Source organism: Mugil cephalus, chromosome 15 (assembly GCF_022458985.1).
Source record: "Mugil cephalus isolate CIBA_MC_2020 chromosome 15, CIBA_Mcephalus_1.1, whole genome shotgun sequence".
Classification (NCBI taxonomy): domain Eukaryota; kingdom Metazoa; phylum Chordata; class Actinopteri; order Mugiliformes; family Mugilidae; genus Mugil; species Mugil cephalus.
The window spans coordinates 6,383,636-6,399,386 of NC_061784.1; the positions used below are offsets into that span (position 1 = coordinate 6,383,636).

Sequence of the window (15,751 nt, forward strand, 5' to 3'; positions counted from 1 at the left end):
AAGGATAAAGAGTCTTTATTCAGGATTCGAGATACTTTATTAATCCTTGAAAAGAAATTTGTAGGGTTACAGCAGCAATACTTCACATTATCACAGTAAAATCAGCAAGCAGCCTATACAGCATATCATACATAAGAATAAATAAACAAACACAGAAATACAGTATTAGGGATAAAAAACAATTGCACGCCTGGGAAAAAAACTACAGATTGTTCAAAAACCTTATGTCTGCAGGCAAAAAAGGCCTCCTGTGTACCCCTCTGTCTTGCAGTTTGGAAGAATGAGCGCTCTTACTGTGCAAGCTTTTCCCGAAAACCTCTAAAGCATTGAGTGGGTGACTTTCATTGTTTGTGATGGCCTTCGTTGTTATTAAAAGAACAAATTTCACAGACTCTTGGCTTAAATGGCACACACAGACAATTAAATAAAACACTTCTGAGAAGTATGAACACCCTTAGAAAAAAAATGTACAGAGAAAAAGTAAATAATGTACACAAAGTACAGCTTAGGACAAGCCCGACTCTGAAATGTTGTGAGTGTGCGATTGTCTTCCTGCAGAAGACTGATAATCTGTTTGATTGTCAGCAGTTTTGTGTCTGTGTATGTATAGATATTTGAGAATGAAAATAAGTTTAGTGACACACAAATATAACTAAGGATTTGCACCTCTTTATTTAAAGTAATGAGGTTTGTGTTTTAACTATAGAGTTCTACGTTCAGGTTGATGTGGTGGGGAACAGTTTATAATTGCAATGCACAGTGACAAAATTATTATATTATGTAAAGATGATAGTATAGTCTTCACCAATCGCTAACACTTGAGTGGAACTTTCAGAGGAGGAACTAAAACAAGAGATTATAAAAAGACAATGGATGTACAAATTATACAGATCAACAGAAGAGTAGAGGCAGAGACATTACGGATACTGTTCAATTGCTGCATAACTTCAAAGCTGTATTACATCAATAATGTCAGCTGTAGACCCACTGTGTGGCCCACAAACCAGGCATTGTTCTTTGGAAGGCTGAGACAATATAAGTAGGATGCATTAATAAACAACAAAGGCCATTCTGTTAGATTTATTTAAACAGAGCTTTGTTAATGTAACATCACCCAATAAGGTAAAACAATGGTGATGAAAATATAGTAGTATTTATGCATTTTCATTTTTATGAATGTCTGTGGTGAGAGATTCTGTTTCTCAGGCCAACTATTGCTTGGCGTATTTACTAAAATTACAATAATTTGTTGTGCTGCCTTCTGATGCTCTTCCGTGTAGTATTAACCTGCATTTACTGTTACAACCAGTAACTGTATGTGTTGCCAAATCAATTGTGACTGAAATCTTTGAGATTGCTGCTTCAAACAACACAGACAAAACATAACAGTTGAGTCCCACTGTCAATTTAAGTCCTTTACTCATTCAGAAACATTATGTGAGATTTTTGTTCATTTGTACTTTCTGTACTTTCATTGTTTTATACATAAATTATCTTCAGATCCATCTTCCCATAACATTTAAAATTCCCAGTCCCAAAGTCCCTGAAATTACACAAATGAACATTGCAGATTTACAAATGCAAATGTTACCAGAATTTTACTGTAATACCACAGAGATGTAAAGCAGATATCACAGAGCAATTTATGAACATGTACAACAGCAAAACACACACCGAAAACATACTACTACAACTGAGGGTGTCCACGACTGAGTTGGTCAGTCCTGTCATCAAATTCGCAAGAAGAAAAAACAACAACTGATTCCTGCTGACGGCCTGGATGAGGCAGTGGCCTTCTATTTCACCTCTCTTTTTGTCTTTGTCACATTCTGATTGTTTGTTATACAGATTCCACGATGTAGGTACAAATTTGCAGCCGGAAGTTTTTTTAGCGAACAGCAAAACAATATCAGCTAAACCAAGGCAGCACATATAAAACAAAGACTGAGCCACAGTCCAGATAACGAAAGGTAAATTAGCCATGCGGCGAGACACCGGTTCCACGAGGGTCTGACAGACGACCAGAGCAATGTACATGACCGAAGTTCCCAACAACAGGTAAAAAAGTGCTTTGAGCCACTCTCTAACATTAGATCTTTGTTGCATCACATAATATCCAACTTGAACTCCACTCAGGTAAATGGCTACATATCCCACTATAGAGAATAAGCCTTCCTTGTTAGCGTGCAGAAAGTCCTTCTCTCTCTCGTTGTTGTGGATGATGAAAGCCTTCAGATCTGTTGTCTCGAGACTGAACTGATAGAATCCACTCATCAGCAGGGCAACCAACCACATCCGGTTAGCTGGTAAAACAAGCAAAATCATTGAAGCCACAATTCTGACGATGGCTAGAGTGAAGAAGAAATTCCAGTGGACTCCATATTCTGTCACATGCTCATGGTAGCCGGTCATTTTGACGCTCACTAGCCTTGCCATGCCAAGAGCAAGTAGGGGCCAGACAGACAGAAGCTGCTTTGTGATATGACTCATCTTGGATCCTGAGACGTGCTTCCTCCGTGCCTCTGGGCATACGAGGGCATTTGCAAAGACATAAGCTCCAACTCCAATGTCCATAATACCTGTCCCGTAGGTTTCTGATTTAGCATATCGCCTTGGGAAGACATTAAAGTCTACGGCAAGAATGCTGATGGCTGTTTTCACATTTACAAACACTCTAAAGAGAGTCACAAAGGGAACCTGGTTGAATTGAACGTGACTCTGAAGGAAGGTGCTGATAGTATTTTGTGGGTGCCGAGCAGAAGGATGTTTGCTGGCATGGCAGACAAAAAAAAACGCACAAGCAGAAACAAGGTTGAGGCTCAACGTGAACAGGTGAAGAACGCTGCTCAGCACGGTGCACGACAGGATGAGGGGAAGAATGAGCACACAGATGTCTAGAAGTAAGTGAGAAATGTGTGGAAGTGGCAGGGGTAGGGTCCCTTTGGCCTGATAGTAGCGGACCAATATGAGTCCTCTGATGATGATGCATGCTGGGTTGAGAAATGTGCCCAGCGCCACCTCCTCCAGGCTGGTCCCATTGAGATTACTCACAAATGCTTGCTTCAGTTCCTTCTGAGCCATGTCCTGCAAACATTACAATTCATTATTTGCTACAAACTGTGACTGTATGAAGAGACAAATGCATGGAACAGAGTAATAGCAGGTGTTTCATAGTGATATCATCACACTTTCAAATGCAGAACGTTTTGCGACAGTAAATCAAATCCTGATGTGTTGATTTGGAGTAAAAGCAGACTTTTTAGGCCTTATCATTACTAAAATTACTAAATAACAACAACGGAAGCTACGCATCTGGACGGATTTTACTTTCCATTAGAGCTTACCCAAAAAGGATTACACCAGCACACACCACGAGAGGAGTCAATTGAGTTCTGTGATCCTTACGTCCTCTGCCAATGTTACGAGCGCAGTCGTGTGTCCACTTACCACGGGTTTGTGTGTTCGGTGTGGGGAGTGCAGGATCACAAGAATACCTGTTTTACAGCATTGCTATAAGGCTTGCTGAATGTCCCGAGCCTAACCCAGTCATCCACCATGCCTGTAACAACACAGCGCCTTCGCTCATTTCCGTGTTGGGACCCATGACGCATTCGCGACTACTCGGATTCCTGAAAACTTCCAGCATAACCAGGAGATGAACGTTTAAAAACGATTGTATTATAAAATACAAATACAATATTACAATATAGTATTACATTATTATTATATTGAAATATTATGAATATATATATAAGTACAAAACCACTACTAACTAACACTAACTCATACCATCAATGAGAAAAGTGATGGGTTGTGCAACATGGAAACTATATATAGTGTCGTTTTTAGTTTTAAGTCAAATTAGACAGTTAAATAATAGCTCTTTATTATAATATAACGACAACATTAATCATGTTTTGGGGCAAGTTTTAGCATCGACTATTTACAAGAAACAGAGTTACAGCTTTGCCATTGGAAGCATCGGGAAGAGGGCGGGAATAAATGTGCGGTGGTTTGGGAGCAGGGAGGGAGGCAGTCAGACAGGACAGGGCAGGCACGGGACGTCGTCCTTGAGGAGTTCCAGACACTAATGGAAATACCATTTTTCCAGTGTTCAGTCTTAAATGGCGGCTCACTTTAACTTGAATTAATTCTTCTCAAAGTTGTTACTCTGACTTTTAAGACAGATAAAGATAATTACGGTAAACCAATGAGTTCTGCGGACGACCCACCAAACGTGAAAGCTGGTTACAGAAATGGAGGGGCGACGGTAAGTTAGGACCCGGGGAAGACCCGTCCGCAGTTTACTTTACCGGTGCTTCATCATTTTTTCCATTTGGGTTTTTATAACATAAGAGTCAGTGAGAAGTTTATCTTGACCTGTAGAACCGTTATCAGCCTGGACCTGCCACATCTCTGATTGGTTGGTTCGTATTCAAACGCTTTGTAAAGTATTTAAAGGCGTCATATGTACCTGTGACGACACAACAACGCCGTAATACGACGTTTATTGCGCAAAATAGAAATGTGTAGTGTATGACGCCAGACTTAAAATAATATGGCAACATGTGTCCTCCATACGGAGAGACTTGATTCAGGATTGTTCAGTTGTTGCATGTTGTGACAGTTCAATGTCTGAATGTTTTCCGAGGATCCTAATATTTACACAAAGCTGTATACTCAGGCTAAGTACCACTTCGTACACTATTTGCCAGATTTTTGAATGAAGTTTGGTAAGAAAACAAGAGAGAGGTACAATCTCACTGTAACAAAGAGTCTGCTGTGACGGCCAGTGTATAGGAGCTACGCGTCACAGTATGTTGTGTACTCAGGGTATTAGTCGTGCCGGTATTAAATTAATGACATTAAGATTATTCACATGGGTTGAAATGGCCTTATAGAATGACGGGATGTAGGCTACCTGCTGCTGGATTAAACGTGTCTGCACAAATTTAGGACTGCTGACAGACTGCAGGTCCAGGCCATGTAATCTTGGCAGGACAATGTGGACTCCGCCATTTGTCAGTTTGAAGCTGTGACTGAATCCATTAATGAATGCATGAGGCCTGACTCTAAGCGATAAGTCATTCTGCAAAAAACAACTATAGCAGCTGCCATGTTTGTCTCTGATATAAGACACGATGTCCTTAATATGATAATCTGTGTTACATCAGAACATCACCGCAGTTTGGGGACTATTTTTAGCATGTCCATTGATATGTCAAATCTAACATCGGTTGTGTGTGTTCAACTCACGTTTTAACTCATCCACACAGGTGAAGAGATTCATTGAGAAAGTCCATTCTCCTCACCTGTCCCTAAATGACTCACTGGAGGGAGATATTCTGGCCTTCCTCACTGATGAAGACCAGCTCCATACTTATGATGACCTCACCAAAGTCAACCCAGTGACCCCAACAACAGGTACAAATAAAGCTTACAATCATTTCATCTATTAGTTTAGGGTCATAGCATTTCTGACACAAAAAAAGAGTGGCTAAAGATGGACAAAAAGTAACAGCAATATATTTGTACACATCACCTGAGCGCCGTGGAGTTGAACTAGTTTGTAGCTAAATGGCTCTGATTGTTCGTAGGACTATCCAGTTTTAGATACAGAGGCATTTTTTCTCTGTATTGGTTGAAACACCTGCCTTAATGAAATCCAAATCTCGTGTTACCAGACTGATATTCTCATATAAATTTAAGTGTGCTGGCCTGGGAGAGCATGTGTCACCTTGGATTGTTATTTACTCAAATCAAGATAAACTCTGAAGGGATGATAAAGAATAAATATTAATGCATGAATGATTGCTGTGATACTGGAATGCTGCAGGGTGAACAAGGAAGGAGAGCAAGTTTCAATCAAATGACAGAACCTGATTCACTTTGTTGACAGACACATGCTTCCAAGCACTGATAATATTCATTCTAGGTTTCTTGCGTTGATCATAAATTTACATAGAAGTGAATATTCATTCGACATAGTTTCAATATATTTTGACGTAAAAGTGTAGCTGTATTGGTACTGACTAAGACTGCATTAGTGTTTGTCATGAGGTTGTGAGGTGCTGTTAATGACAGGAAAAAACAACAATACTGTTTATTAACAGCAGAGGTCAGAGTAAGTAAACTATTTCTAAACTATGAATAGCTGTGATTATGTTGCATTGGCATCTTTTATGTATCATGTTATTTCATATTATCAGGGACGTTTTATAGATGATCACATCATAGCTTTTTCTTTGTCACGTAAGCGTAGTTGCTGATGTACATGTTTAAATTCTACAATTATTAAAACAGTTTGAGTCTCACTAGTGATTAGTCATTGACGTTGCACTGTGATGATTTAGTGATTATCATCTCTTACATTTTAACTTGCCATTTTGTTCCTGTTAATACCTAATCATATTTCCTGTTGTTTTCCCTGGCAGTGCTGAAATGCCTGCAGGCCAGGTACAGCGTGAAGGTGTTTTACACCCATGCTGGCTGCACCCTGGTGGCTCTCAACCCCTTTCAGCCCATTCCTGACCTCTACACTCTGGATGTGATGAAGGAGTATCACTGCGCTCCTCAGCCCCAGGTACAACTGTCACTGTAATTCATGCATGTATTTGTATTTCTCAGTATGTTTTCACTATGGTGGAGAAAGATGGATAGTGGTGGAAGTGATGTGGACTGGACATTCCCTGCAGGGTGCATTCATGCGATTTAGCATGACGATCTCATTAAGAAGTCTGTATGTTCTTGTCAACAGGAGTTCAAACCACATATCTTTATTGTGGCAGAAGAGGCCTACAGGAACGTTAAGGGTCAGCTGGAGCCAGTGAACCAGTCGCTGGTGGTCAGCGGTGAGAGTGGTGCAGGAAAGGTAAATCTATATAGTGAGTTATTCTAAAAGAATGAAGTAAAGCTGCAACAACAAAAAGACTGAAGAATGTCAGTTTAAGAGTAAAACTATGCGTTGACTAGTATGTGGAGATTAATCACTTAGTGAACTGGTTTGCTTCAACAATTTTAAGCCTATGTTTTTCTTTAACTGAAAGTTATTTATAGTTGTTGTTCATTGCAGTTCAACATATATGGATTCCCCTCCAGCAGCAGCATTAATTGTTTCTAGTTTCAGCTTTTGATTTCTCTTATATCACCATAACACTGTGTGCTCATTCAATTGATTATTTATCACTGATTTGTTGATTTCAGAAACTATCTCTGGTTCCACTTTGTCATTGGAGCTGTTTTTCTCTGTCATATATTACTGTAAATATCTGGGATTTGAACTACTGGGAAAAAAATAAACAAGTAATCACCATATTAGAAAAAGAAAAAAAAAGGAAAATAGTTAGCATGCAGGGTGATACCACAATAGTGACTAGTTTGTGAATATACTCATTTAAGTTGCTCTGAGAAATTGTTCCTGAATGCATGAACCTGTAAAACAGATTTCCTATCACTGATAGTTTATTGATAACTTGTGTCTTTCTAGACATGGACATCTCGCTGCCTGATGAAATACTACGCCACCGTGGCGGCTGCCTCCTCAGTGGAGAAGAGTCAGGACACAGTGGAGAGGATAGAGAGGAGAGTGCTGGACTCCAACCCTATAATGGAAGCTTTTGGTACGAAAACTGATTACATTGCTTTGTCAGTTTGAAAATTACAAACAGTCACTCACCTGTATGTCTGTCTTTCTGCCTATCTGTTTATCTGCCTATCTGTTTATCCAGGCAATGCCTGCACGTTACGGAACAACAACAGCAGTCGCTTTGGAAAGTACATCCAACTGCAGCTGGACAGGCACGTGCACACTCACCAATCGATACAATGACACCTTTAAAATGTTTTAAAGGTGTTGGTCTGTTTAATCAGTTTCTAATTTTTACGTGAAGGTGTCAGCTGTTGGTCGGAGCGTCAGTTCAAACGTACTTGCTGGAGAAGACCAGGGTGGCCTGCCAACCAGCCAATGAGCGGAACTTCCACATCTTTTATCAGGTGAGTTAAGAGGCCAACACCGATAAGGTCATATGTTATTCATTTTATCATTAGTGTGCATGGAGATCTGAATGCTTAACTGCTGCGTTTCAGATGATGAAAGGGGCCAGAGATGAGCAGAGAAAGGAGTGGATGATGTATCAGGACCAGTGTTATGTGTGGCTGCCAAATTCTGAAAAAAACATCGAGGGTTGGTGTCCATTTATGTGTATTAAGGCACTTCTTGAATCTATATTTATAGTTCTTATTCATTTTTGATTTATTTACAAGCAACATTTAACCATGTAATGTTTTACAGAGGATTGTTTTCATGAGACCGTGGAGGCAATGGTTCACCTGGGCATCGATGCAGAGAGACAAGAACAAATATTTAGGGTACGGTCATTCTTCTTCTCCTTAACATTAATCACCATTAGAAACACTTAATGTAATAAGAACACAGTTGTTACAACAGCTATGAGTTATATATTCATAGGAGAAGATATTGATGAATACTATACATTTCATAGACACAGTGAGTTATCTTTTTTTGTACTACAGATCTTAGCAGGGATTCTGCAGCTGGGGAACGTGAGTTTCTCTTCTTCAACGGACGAATCCCAACCCTGTCACGTTGATGATCAGTCCAAAGGTACTCGATGTGACATTATTAGATGTTTGATCCGTTGTTTCTGATTACGTCCAGTGGGTGATGTCTCATGGGTTTATTCTGCATGTGGTTGCTGTGGTTTCATGCTGGATTGAACAATTTCCATGACGTCACTCTTCTCAGTGACCGCAACTGTCAACAAACACATGATGCGTCTCCCGTCTGTCTGTGTTTCAGACTTCTTGCAGAGGGCCGCTGAGCTGCTGGGTGTCCCTGCTGACGAGCTTCAGACGTGTTTAAGGGTGAGGACTCTGAAGGCTGGCAAGCAAAGCGTGCTCAAGCCCTGTCCCCAGGCCGAGTGCAGCATGAGGAGAGACTGCCTGGCCAAAGTCATTTACGCCCAGTAAGTAGAACAGTTTCCATCACCAAATAACACAGACATCTTCGTGTTATGTTTCAATGGGGGATGATGCAGGAGCTTGTTTTTGTCCCGTGACTGTGGACGTGCATTTTTGATTACAGGAAAACATGAACATGTGTCTGCTCATCATTGTAATAAGCATTTCACTTTTTCTGCCAGGTTATTTGAATGGCTGGTTACATTCATCAACAACAGCATATGTGCGGACAAATCCACGTGGTGCAACTTCATTGGTAAAAAGTGTGATTCGCTTTGTCAGCGCTGAATGTAACGTTTCTTGACACAAGCTCACACAGTCCTCTCCTCTGTGATCTCCAGGAGTTCTGGATGTGTACGGCTTCGAGTGTTTCAAGACCAATAACCTGGAGCAGCTCTGCATCAACTACGCCAACGAGAAACTCCAGCAGCACTTTGTGGCCCATTATCTCAAAGCTCAGCAGGTAAAGTCTCTCAGCTTTCAGTTTCCATGCAGAGGTCTCAGCAGAGCGGCGCTGTCTCTGATGGTAACCTCCCCCTGATTGTGTCAATATCCAGGCCTCAGGCAGTCAGGAGCCTTCTTCATTTTTTGGAAAATATGTGTTGACTTGTTCGTGATGTGAAGAAAATGGATTTTGTATTTGACTATTTATTTTTTATTTCTGTTTCTATCAGGAGGAATATGTGTCGGAGGGGCTGAAGTGGTCCTTTGTCAAGTACCAGGACAACCAGAGCTGCCTGGATCTCATAGAGGGAAGCCCTGTCAGCGTGTTTTCTCTCCTGAATGAGGTATTCAGCAAGATTCACACACGTTAAAATGCAATTCGATTTAAATAATTGGAACTACGCTAAATAATTAGCCTAGTAACACGTCATCTGGAGTTTATTATGGGGCATGATGTTTCAACCTATGTGTCGCTGTTCATCACTGCATCAATCTCGCCCAAAGAATTCCACTGGTCCGCCAGAATTATCTGTTCCCAAAGGAGGGACCCCAGACTAAATTTCTTCTGCAAAACATTTGTAGGTGAAGGAAGTCACTCTGGCTTTCAGGCTACGAACTAATAGTAGGAACAAGAAAATCGTAAAGAACATTGCTTTTGTGCAATCTTGAATAAATTGTTGCTGAATAATGATCCCTTCTCTGTCAGATCTGTCTCTCTGGGGCTTCATCTGATTAGGAAAATGTTTTTTACAACAGCATAATTTCCTCGTAATATGGAGGATTGTTCTTGATTTCCACCATCTCAGTAGTAATATGGAGACAAAAGCAAAAGAATTACATCTTCTGTATGTCAGATCTTTATAACAGATATACAACAAGAAACAAACTACACACCTTTGTCTAAGTAAGTGGTAATCTGACATGTTTCAAAAGAACAGTTAGAATTGATGGATTGATTTTAAACATATTTGGCATAATCATTCTCCTTCCTGTCTTTGATCATGTGGATGGACTATATAGGTTAATATTTACATTGATAAATGCATTGTTAAATATTTCCAGTAAGCTGATATTATGTTTCTTTTTACATATGTGCTCTCCAGGAGAGTCGCCTTAATCGAGCTTCAGACGCGAAAACGTTCAGGGTTCGTTTGGAGAAGGAGCTCTGTGATAACACCAACATCAGCTGGGACAAGTTCAGCAAAGTGCCACACTTCACTGTCGCCCATTATGCTGGCAAAGTCAGCTACCTCATAGAGGGCATGATGGAGAAAAACAAGGTGAGGAAAACGTTTAAACTGGTCAAATAGGTTGACACCAGACCCATCCAAACATCTTCTACTGGACGTTGTTTTTTAGGACCCGGTGCCTCCAGAGCTCATCGGCCTGCTTGAAAAGTCTGACAACCACCTGCTTCACCACATCTTCACTGACAAGGAGGCAGAGAACACGACAACCAGGGGCCTCAGTAGAGTCACTGTGGTTTCCAAGTTCAAGGTAGGAGCCAACGCAAGCCTTTGTCAACAGGATTATATTAGGGTATCATGTCAGTGTACTGGTTCATTCATCCTGAGAGGATTTAGTCATGGAAATTGTAATGGTCAAAATAGTGACATGCTCCTATAAGACTATTGTGTTGCCTAGATACGGGTGAAACCATGTCATCAAATGGAGCCTTTTGGTTGTAGTAAGGTGCCCTCTGTTGAACCTAGTCATGCATGATGGAACCTTTTTTAATAGTTTTTTACTTTGTTTGTTGTTGTTCATGTATAACAGGATAAATACATACAACCAGCCGTGGTATATTTATATGTGGCATAGTTAAGTACTTTGTAGGAAAAAATAAGAAGCTTTATGGAAACCTCGATTTTGGTGTAGCTGTAACTGTTATTTGCACTCCTCAACTAGACACGACCCCTAAACTGTTACAAAGTGCTGATGTTGACGTGTGATTGCAGAACTCACTAGAGAACCTGATGAAGATCCTCCACACCACAACCCCTCACTACACTCGCTGCATCAAACCCAACCCTGACTGCAAGCCGCTGACCTTCAAGAAGGAGGAGGTAGACGTTCTACTGACCCATTTGTTACTGTTCTGATTATACTCCACGATGACAACGATAAGCTTTCTAATATTACCGGATCAAAAGATTTGAATGGTTACTTCTTGTGTATTGTCAGGTCATCATGCAGTTGGAGGCCTGCGGTATAGTGGAGACCATTCATATTAGTGCTGCTGGCTTTCCAATAAGGTGAAAGGTTTTTCCTTTGTTGACTTTTCATTTTAATTTCTTGTTTAGTTTCTTTTGCTGACATATTATCCTTTTTTACACAGAATTCCTTTTAAAAGCTTCTTGCAACGTTACGGAGCCATTTCAAAATATTCACCGTCAGGAAGACACAGTGTTGGTAAGTACATCGTGACACTAAAACAGTTTACGGTCAGTTGTGGCATGTTTACCGACAAACAGTGATTTTATTTCCTCTCTTCAGGTCTGCTGGTTTACTCCTCCTTTACTTCATTAGCCCTCTTAGTAAATGTGATCCTCACTTCTCTGGGTTCTTGGGACTTTTCAATTCGGTGTATAAAAAACAGGACTTTCTAACAAAATTTACAACTTCTCATGAACTTTCCAGGTAAATGCATGTCTGACTATCAGAGCCTGCATCGCATGTTTCTCCACTACGTGTTGGTTATCGCATGCATTCGCGTTCACTTTAAACACACTGTTCAAGTGCTGTTTAGCATGCTAGCGACTATTGAACGGATTGCCATGGAGTCTAATATGGACATTTATATTTCCCTTTAGGATGAGCTGTGATGAAATTTCCTGTTGCATCACCATGAGTTCAGAATTGTGATTTTCAAAATTGTAGTTTTATCACCAGTTACATGCAAAAAAGAACAAGTAACATCAGCTTCAGCTTTAATAAGCTCAGGTTATTTACCAGTATTGACACTGGGGTGTTAAAAATCCAGTAATAATTTATTGTATGATCACTGCAAGAAAGAAACAGGCAAGACGGTTCAAAAATAATCAGGGAGCAGATTGGTGATGTTGTTTCCAACCACGTCTTACTGTCTTTGTACTTCAGTTTCTCGATATTTCTGAGATCACATGAAGCTGATGACTTATAACTGACCAATATATGAGTATGGCTCAGCTATCAGTCACACTCTAATCAACATGTCAACATGTTAAACATTATATCTGCTTAACGTCAGCTTGAACGTGAACATAGTTATCGTGGGTCTGCTGAGGTTAGCTGTACTGTTGCTATTGTGTCATTCTTTGTGTTTTAATGTTCAAGCATTAACCCTGAACGCTGCCACGTGTGTAGCTAGAGCTCCACCACATTTCATGTGTCTTCTTGTGCATGTTATTAAGCCTTGAAGTTGCACTGAATTCACAGTGATCGTGTCAGTGACTGTGGAAGCTGTGCTGTTGATTTGTCTTTGCTGTCACACTTTATCCACCGTTAACCGCTGTCAAACAGCTTCTCTGTGGTAAATCTGAATCAGCAGCTGAGCGTTGCTCATCTAATACATGAATTATGTCTCCAGTGTTTCGTGTAATCTAAATCCTGGTCGCATCTCTGCCCTAGATTTGGAGGCTGACAGCGATGACAATCTTCAGCAAGAGGCGGACAAGCTCCTCAGCGTGGCGTTACAGCAGCAGTATTCCAGAGAAAAGCACAATTCACTGGTGCACTGTGGAAGGACTAAAGTTTTTCTCACCCAGGCGATGGTGAGTCATTTATGCATGTACAGTATGGACTTTCCCGTGCTTGATTTGAGGGGTGTAACTTAGTAAAGGCCTGCTTGGAAAATGGTTTCTAAATGTAGTACACAGTGCAAACTACTAAATCTTCTGCTTTGGTCATGTAGAGTTTGGTGCGTTTACTCGAGGCACTTGAGGACTGTAATCTTTTTTTGGGATGGCTGACCTGCTTGTCTCATCTCACAGCTAGATTTGCTGGAGGATCAGAGGAAGAGGATCCTGTCTCAGTGTGCCTTCACCGTTCAGTGCTGCTGGCTGCGGTACCAACGGCGCAGACGCCACGCCCACCGGCAGTCCGCCACATTGATCCAAGCAGGTAAACCTTTAATGCCCTGACCAGGTACCACAGAGCTGTATGGCGCTCGCTCCCTCCCCCTGTGTGAGTGTGCTGGCTTTGACCTGACTGTCTGGCCAACAGGGACCAGCTGGTGGAGTCTGTACGCACACCTTTCAGATACAGATCCACAACTGATTAACTGTTCACGGCAGATGTTCTTTTAATTCTTCTTCAGAATGACGGTGTATAAGCAAACTGCACAGAATTAAAGTGTTTGGTTGACATTGTGTCTTCAGTGGTGCGGTCCTGGCTGGTCAGGAGGCAGGTCCAAAGATGGAACAGAGCAGCTGCAGTCATCCAGAACACCTGGAGGAGCTGGAAGGTGAGATTTTAAACAACGCTTTATGTTTTCTTGCTTGTTCTTCACGTGGACTTCGTGAGCAGCGTCGGAATTACTGCTTTATTCTTTCAACAGGCCATGTTGAAATCCCTGGCCGAGGCAGAGCTGGACGACGCGAAGGACCTCGAGGAAGAGGAGCCGCCGGCACTGAACGCCGTTGTCAGGGAGCGCGGCTCGGTGCAGCTCTCCACTATCCAGGAGCCCGTCACGGTGCGAGGGTGGCCCATGGGCCTGGCCCTGGCCTCCGCCCCGTCCATCACCGTGTCTTTGACAGCCACGGGCTTCCAGAAGATGATGTCTGTGATGGCCTCCGTCAACCTGCCGTCAAGGAGAGGACAGTACAAGGTGAAGACCAACCAGCGCACGCAGGAGCTCGCCTCCATACGAGCTCAACCCAAAGTGAGTTCACACCCGCATGTGTTCTGTTGCATCTCTTCATTTTTTTGTTCAGTTAAGATTCTTGATTGTTTTTTCGTTTTTTTTTTTTTTTTGCGCAGGGATCTGTAAAGCTGCACTGCCAGAGATCTCCACTTCTCTATGCTGACAGGCACCCAGACCTCAAGAAAGAAGTGACAGGCTTCAATGAGATCCTGCTAGAGAAAACTTTGTAAAAAAAAAAAATCACAGGTAAAAGATAATTTGCCAAAGAGGGGCAGTAACTGTAAAGCTACATTTTTATAATATGACACAGAGGGAACAAACTTTGTATTTTACACTGTCACCTTGCATTTTTTGTATCTGAATTAGACTACTAAACAGTGTCGAAATACATGTCTTCAGTAAGGATGCAGAGATTACCAAAGGTCTGCAACGTTGCTTAACAATGTTGTAACAGGAGGTCAGGTAAGACCTTTAATGCAGTGTTGACATATCTGGAGACAACGCTCATCTTGAATCCTTTAGATCTTCCAGAAATAATGTCTCACTAGGTGTGAGACAGGCCAGGTGTTATTTTTTTTTAAAGCCATTTATGTGCCAAGTGTCCCACATATAGAAAACAATGAGACAGATGTGAGTCGTGTTTATATTGCAGTCCCTCTAAGACAAGACAGACAGAGTCCTATATAAAAGAAATCTTTGTACAAGTGAAATAATATGTGGCACAGTCTTAGCACCTTAAAAGCAGAGGACGTGTGATTGCTGACGTATTGGGCCTTGTGAGGAGTGCCTTTCTTTTTAAAAGCTACACTCAAATCAGAAATGAACTGTTGGTAAATGTATTTACTTAGTTGATTATTTATACGTGATTTCATATATTAAATCCGGGTGTAAAAACAGTGGTGATTCAGATGCACATATGACTTTAGATGTTAAAATCCAGCATTTACTAGTGTGTTTGATGCAGGGATAATGATAACTAAGCAAATATTGCACATGCAATGCACGTATTGCACATTAAAGCACGCACTTGCTGACATACAGCAAGAGATAGACAATATAGCATAACTAGTGTAAAACCAGGAAAGGACAAACCTGGGTTTATTCAAATTGCTGCTTTTGTAAATTGTATTTTGTAACATATACACCAACGAGATAACTGACGAAACGACGAATTTGTGTTGGCTTTCATCCAAAGCAATTCAAGTACTGTACAGCATGACCAAAGTCTTTTTACACTACAGTGTTTGTGTGGGAAAACAAACCTTTATGATGTTTAGTTTTAACAAAAATTATGCATTTAACTTTACACTTGTGTTTTTTGATCCAACATGTTACCTTCAGGGACTCTAGTGTTCTTAACACTAGGTTTTGTCAGTGGTACCAAGGGATCATTGAATCCAAACTTGATTTATATTAATAGTTAAATGACAGTTTGTTAAAATAAATATTTGTGTCAAAAATAATTGAATGTATGAATGTTTTTTT

General features: G+C 40.9%; 2 protein-coding genes across 3 annotated transcripts; one reads left to right on the plus strand and one right to left on the minus strand.

Annotated features, from left to right (window-relative positions):
• Window positions 1-18: 18 nt before the first annotated feature.
• On the minus strand, window positions 19-3,740 carry pigw (phosphatidylinositol glycan anchor biosynthesis, class W). Of its 2 annotated transcripts, none has more exons than XM_047607244.1 (2): window positions 3,448-3,740; window positions 19-3,084 (listed from the first exon to the last, which is right to left on the minus strand). In XM_047607244.1, exon 2 carries the CDS (start codon window positions 3,079-3,081, stop codon window positions 1,588-1,590), a length of 1,494 nt encoding a protein of 497 aa, XP_047463200.1. In that variant the 5' UTR covers window positions 3,082-3,084; window positions 3,448-3,740; the 3' UTR covers window positions 19-1,587. The 2 variants fall into 2 exon arrangements, with proteins under 2 accessions (XP_047463200.1, XP_047463199.1); XM_047607243.1 differs by having other exon boundaries at window positions 3,345-3,740.
• Window positions 3,741-3,901: 161 nt separating this feature from the next.
• Window positions 3,902-15,729, plus strand: LOC125021259 (unconventional myosin-XIX). The gene is made up of 24 exons (XM_047607242.1): window positions 3,902-4,270; window positions 5,277-5,424; window positions 6,435-6,583; window positions 6,758-6,871; window positions 7,487-7,619; window positions 7,728-7,797; window positions 7,890-7,992; window positions 8,086-8,182; window positions 8,291-8,367; window positions 8,533-8,623; window positions 8,819-8,984; window positions 9,162-9,235; window positions 9,321-9,442; window positions 9,654-9,767; window positions 10,527-10,703; window positions 10,783-10,920; window positions 11,382-11,489; window positions 11,608-11,678; window positions 11,762-11,835; window positions 13,033-13,175; window positions 13,395-13,524; window positions 13,782-13,867; window positions 13,961-14,284; window positions 14,383-15,729. Exons 1-24 carry the CDS (start codon window positions 4,211-4,213, stop codon window positions 14,494-14,496), a joined length of 2,883 nt encoding a protein of 960 aa, XP_047463198.1. The 5' UTR covers window positions 3,902-4,210; the 3' UTR covers window positions 14,497-15,729.
• Window positions 15,730-15,751: the final 22 nt, after the last annotated feature.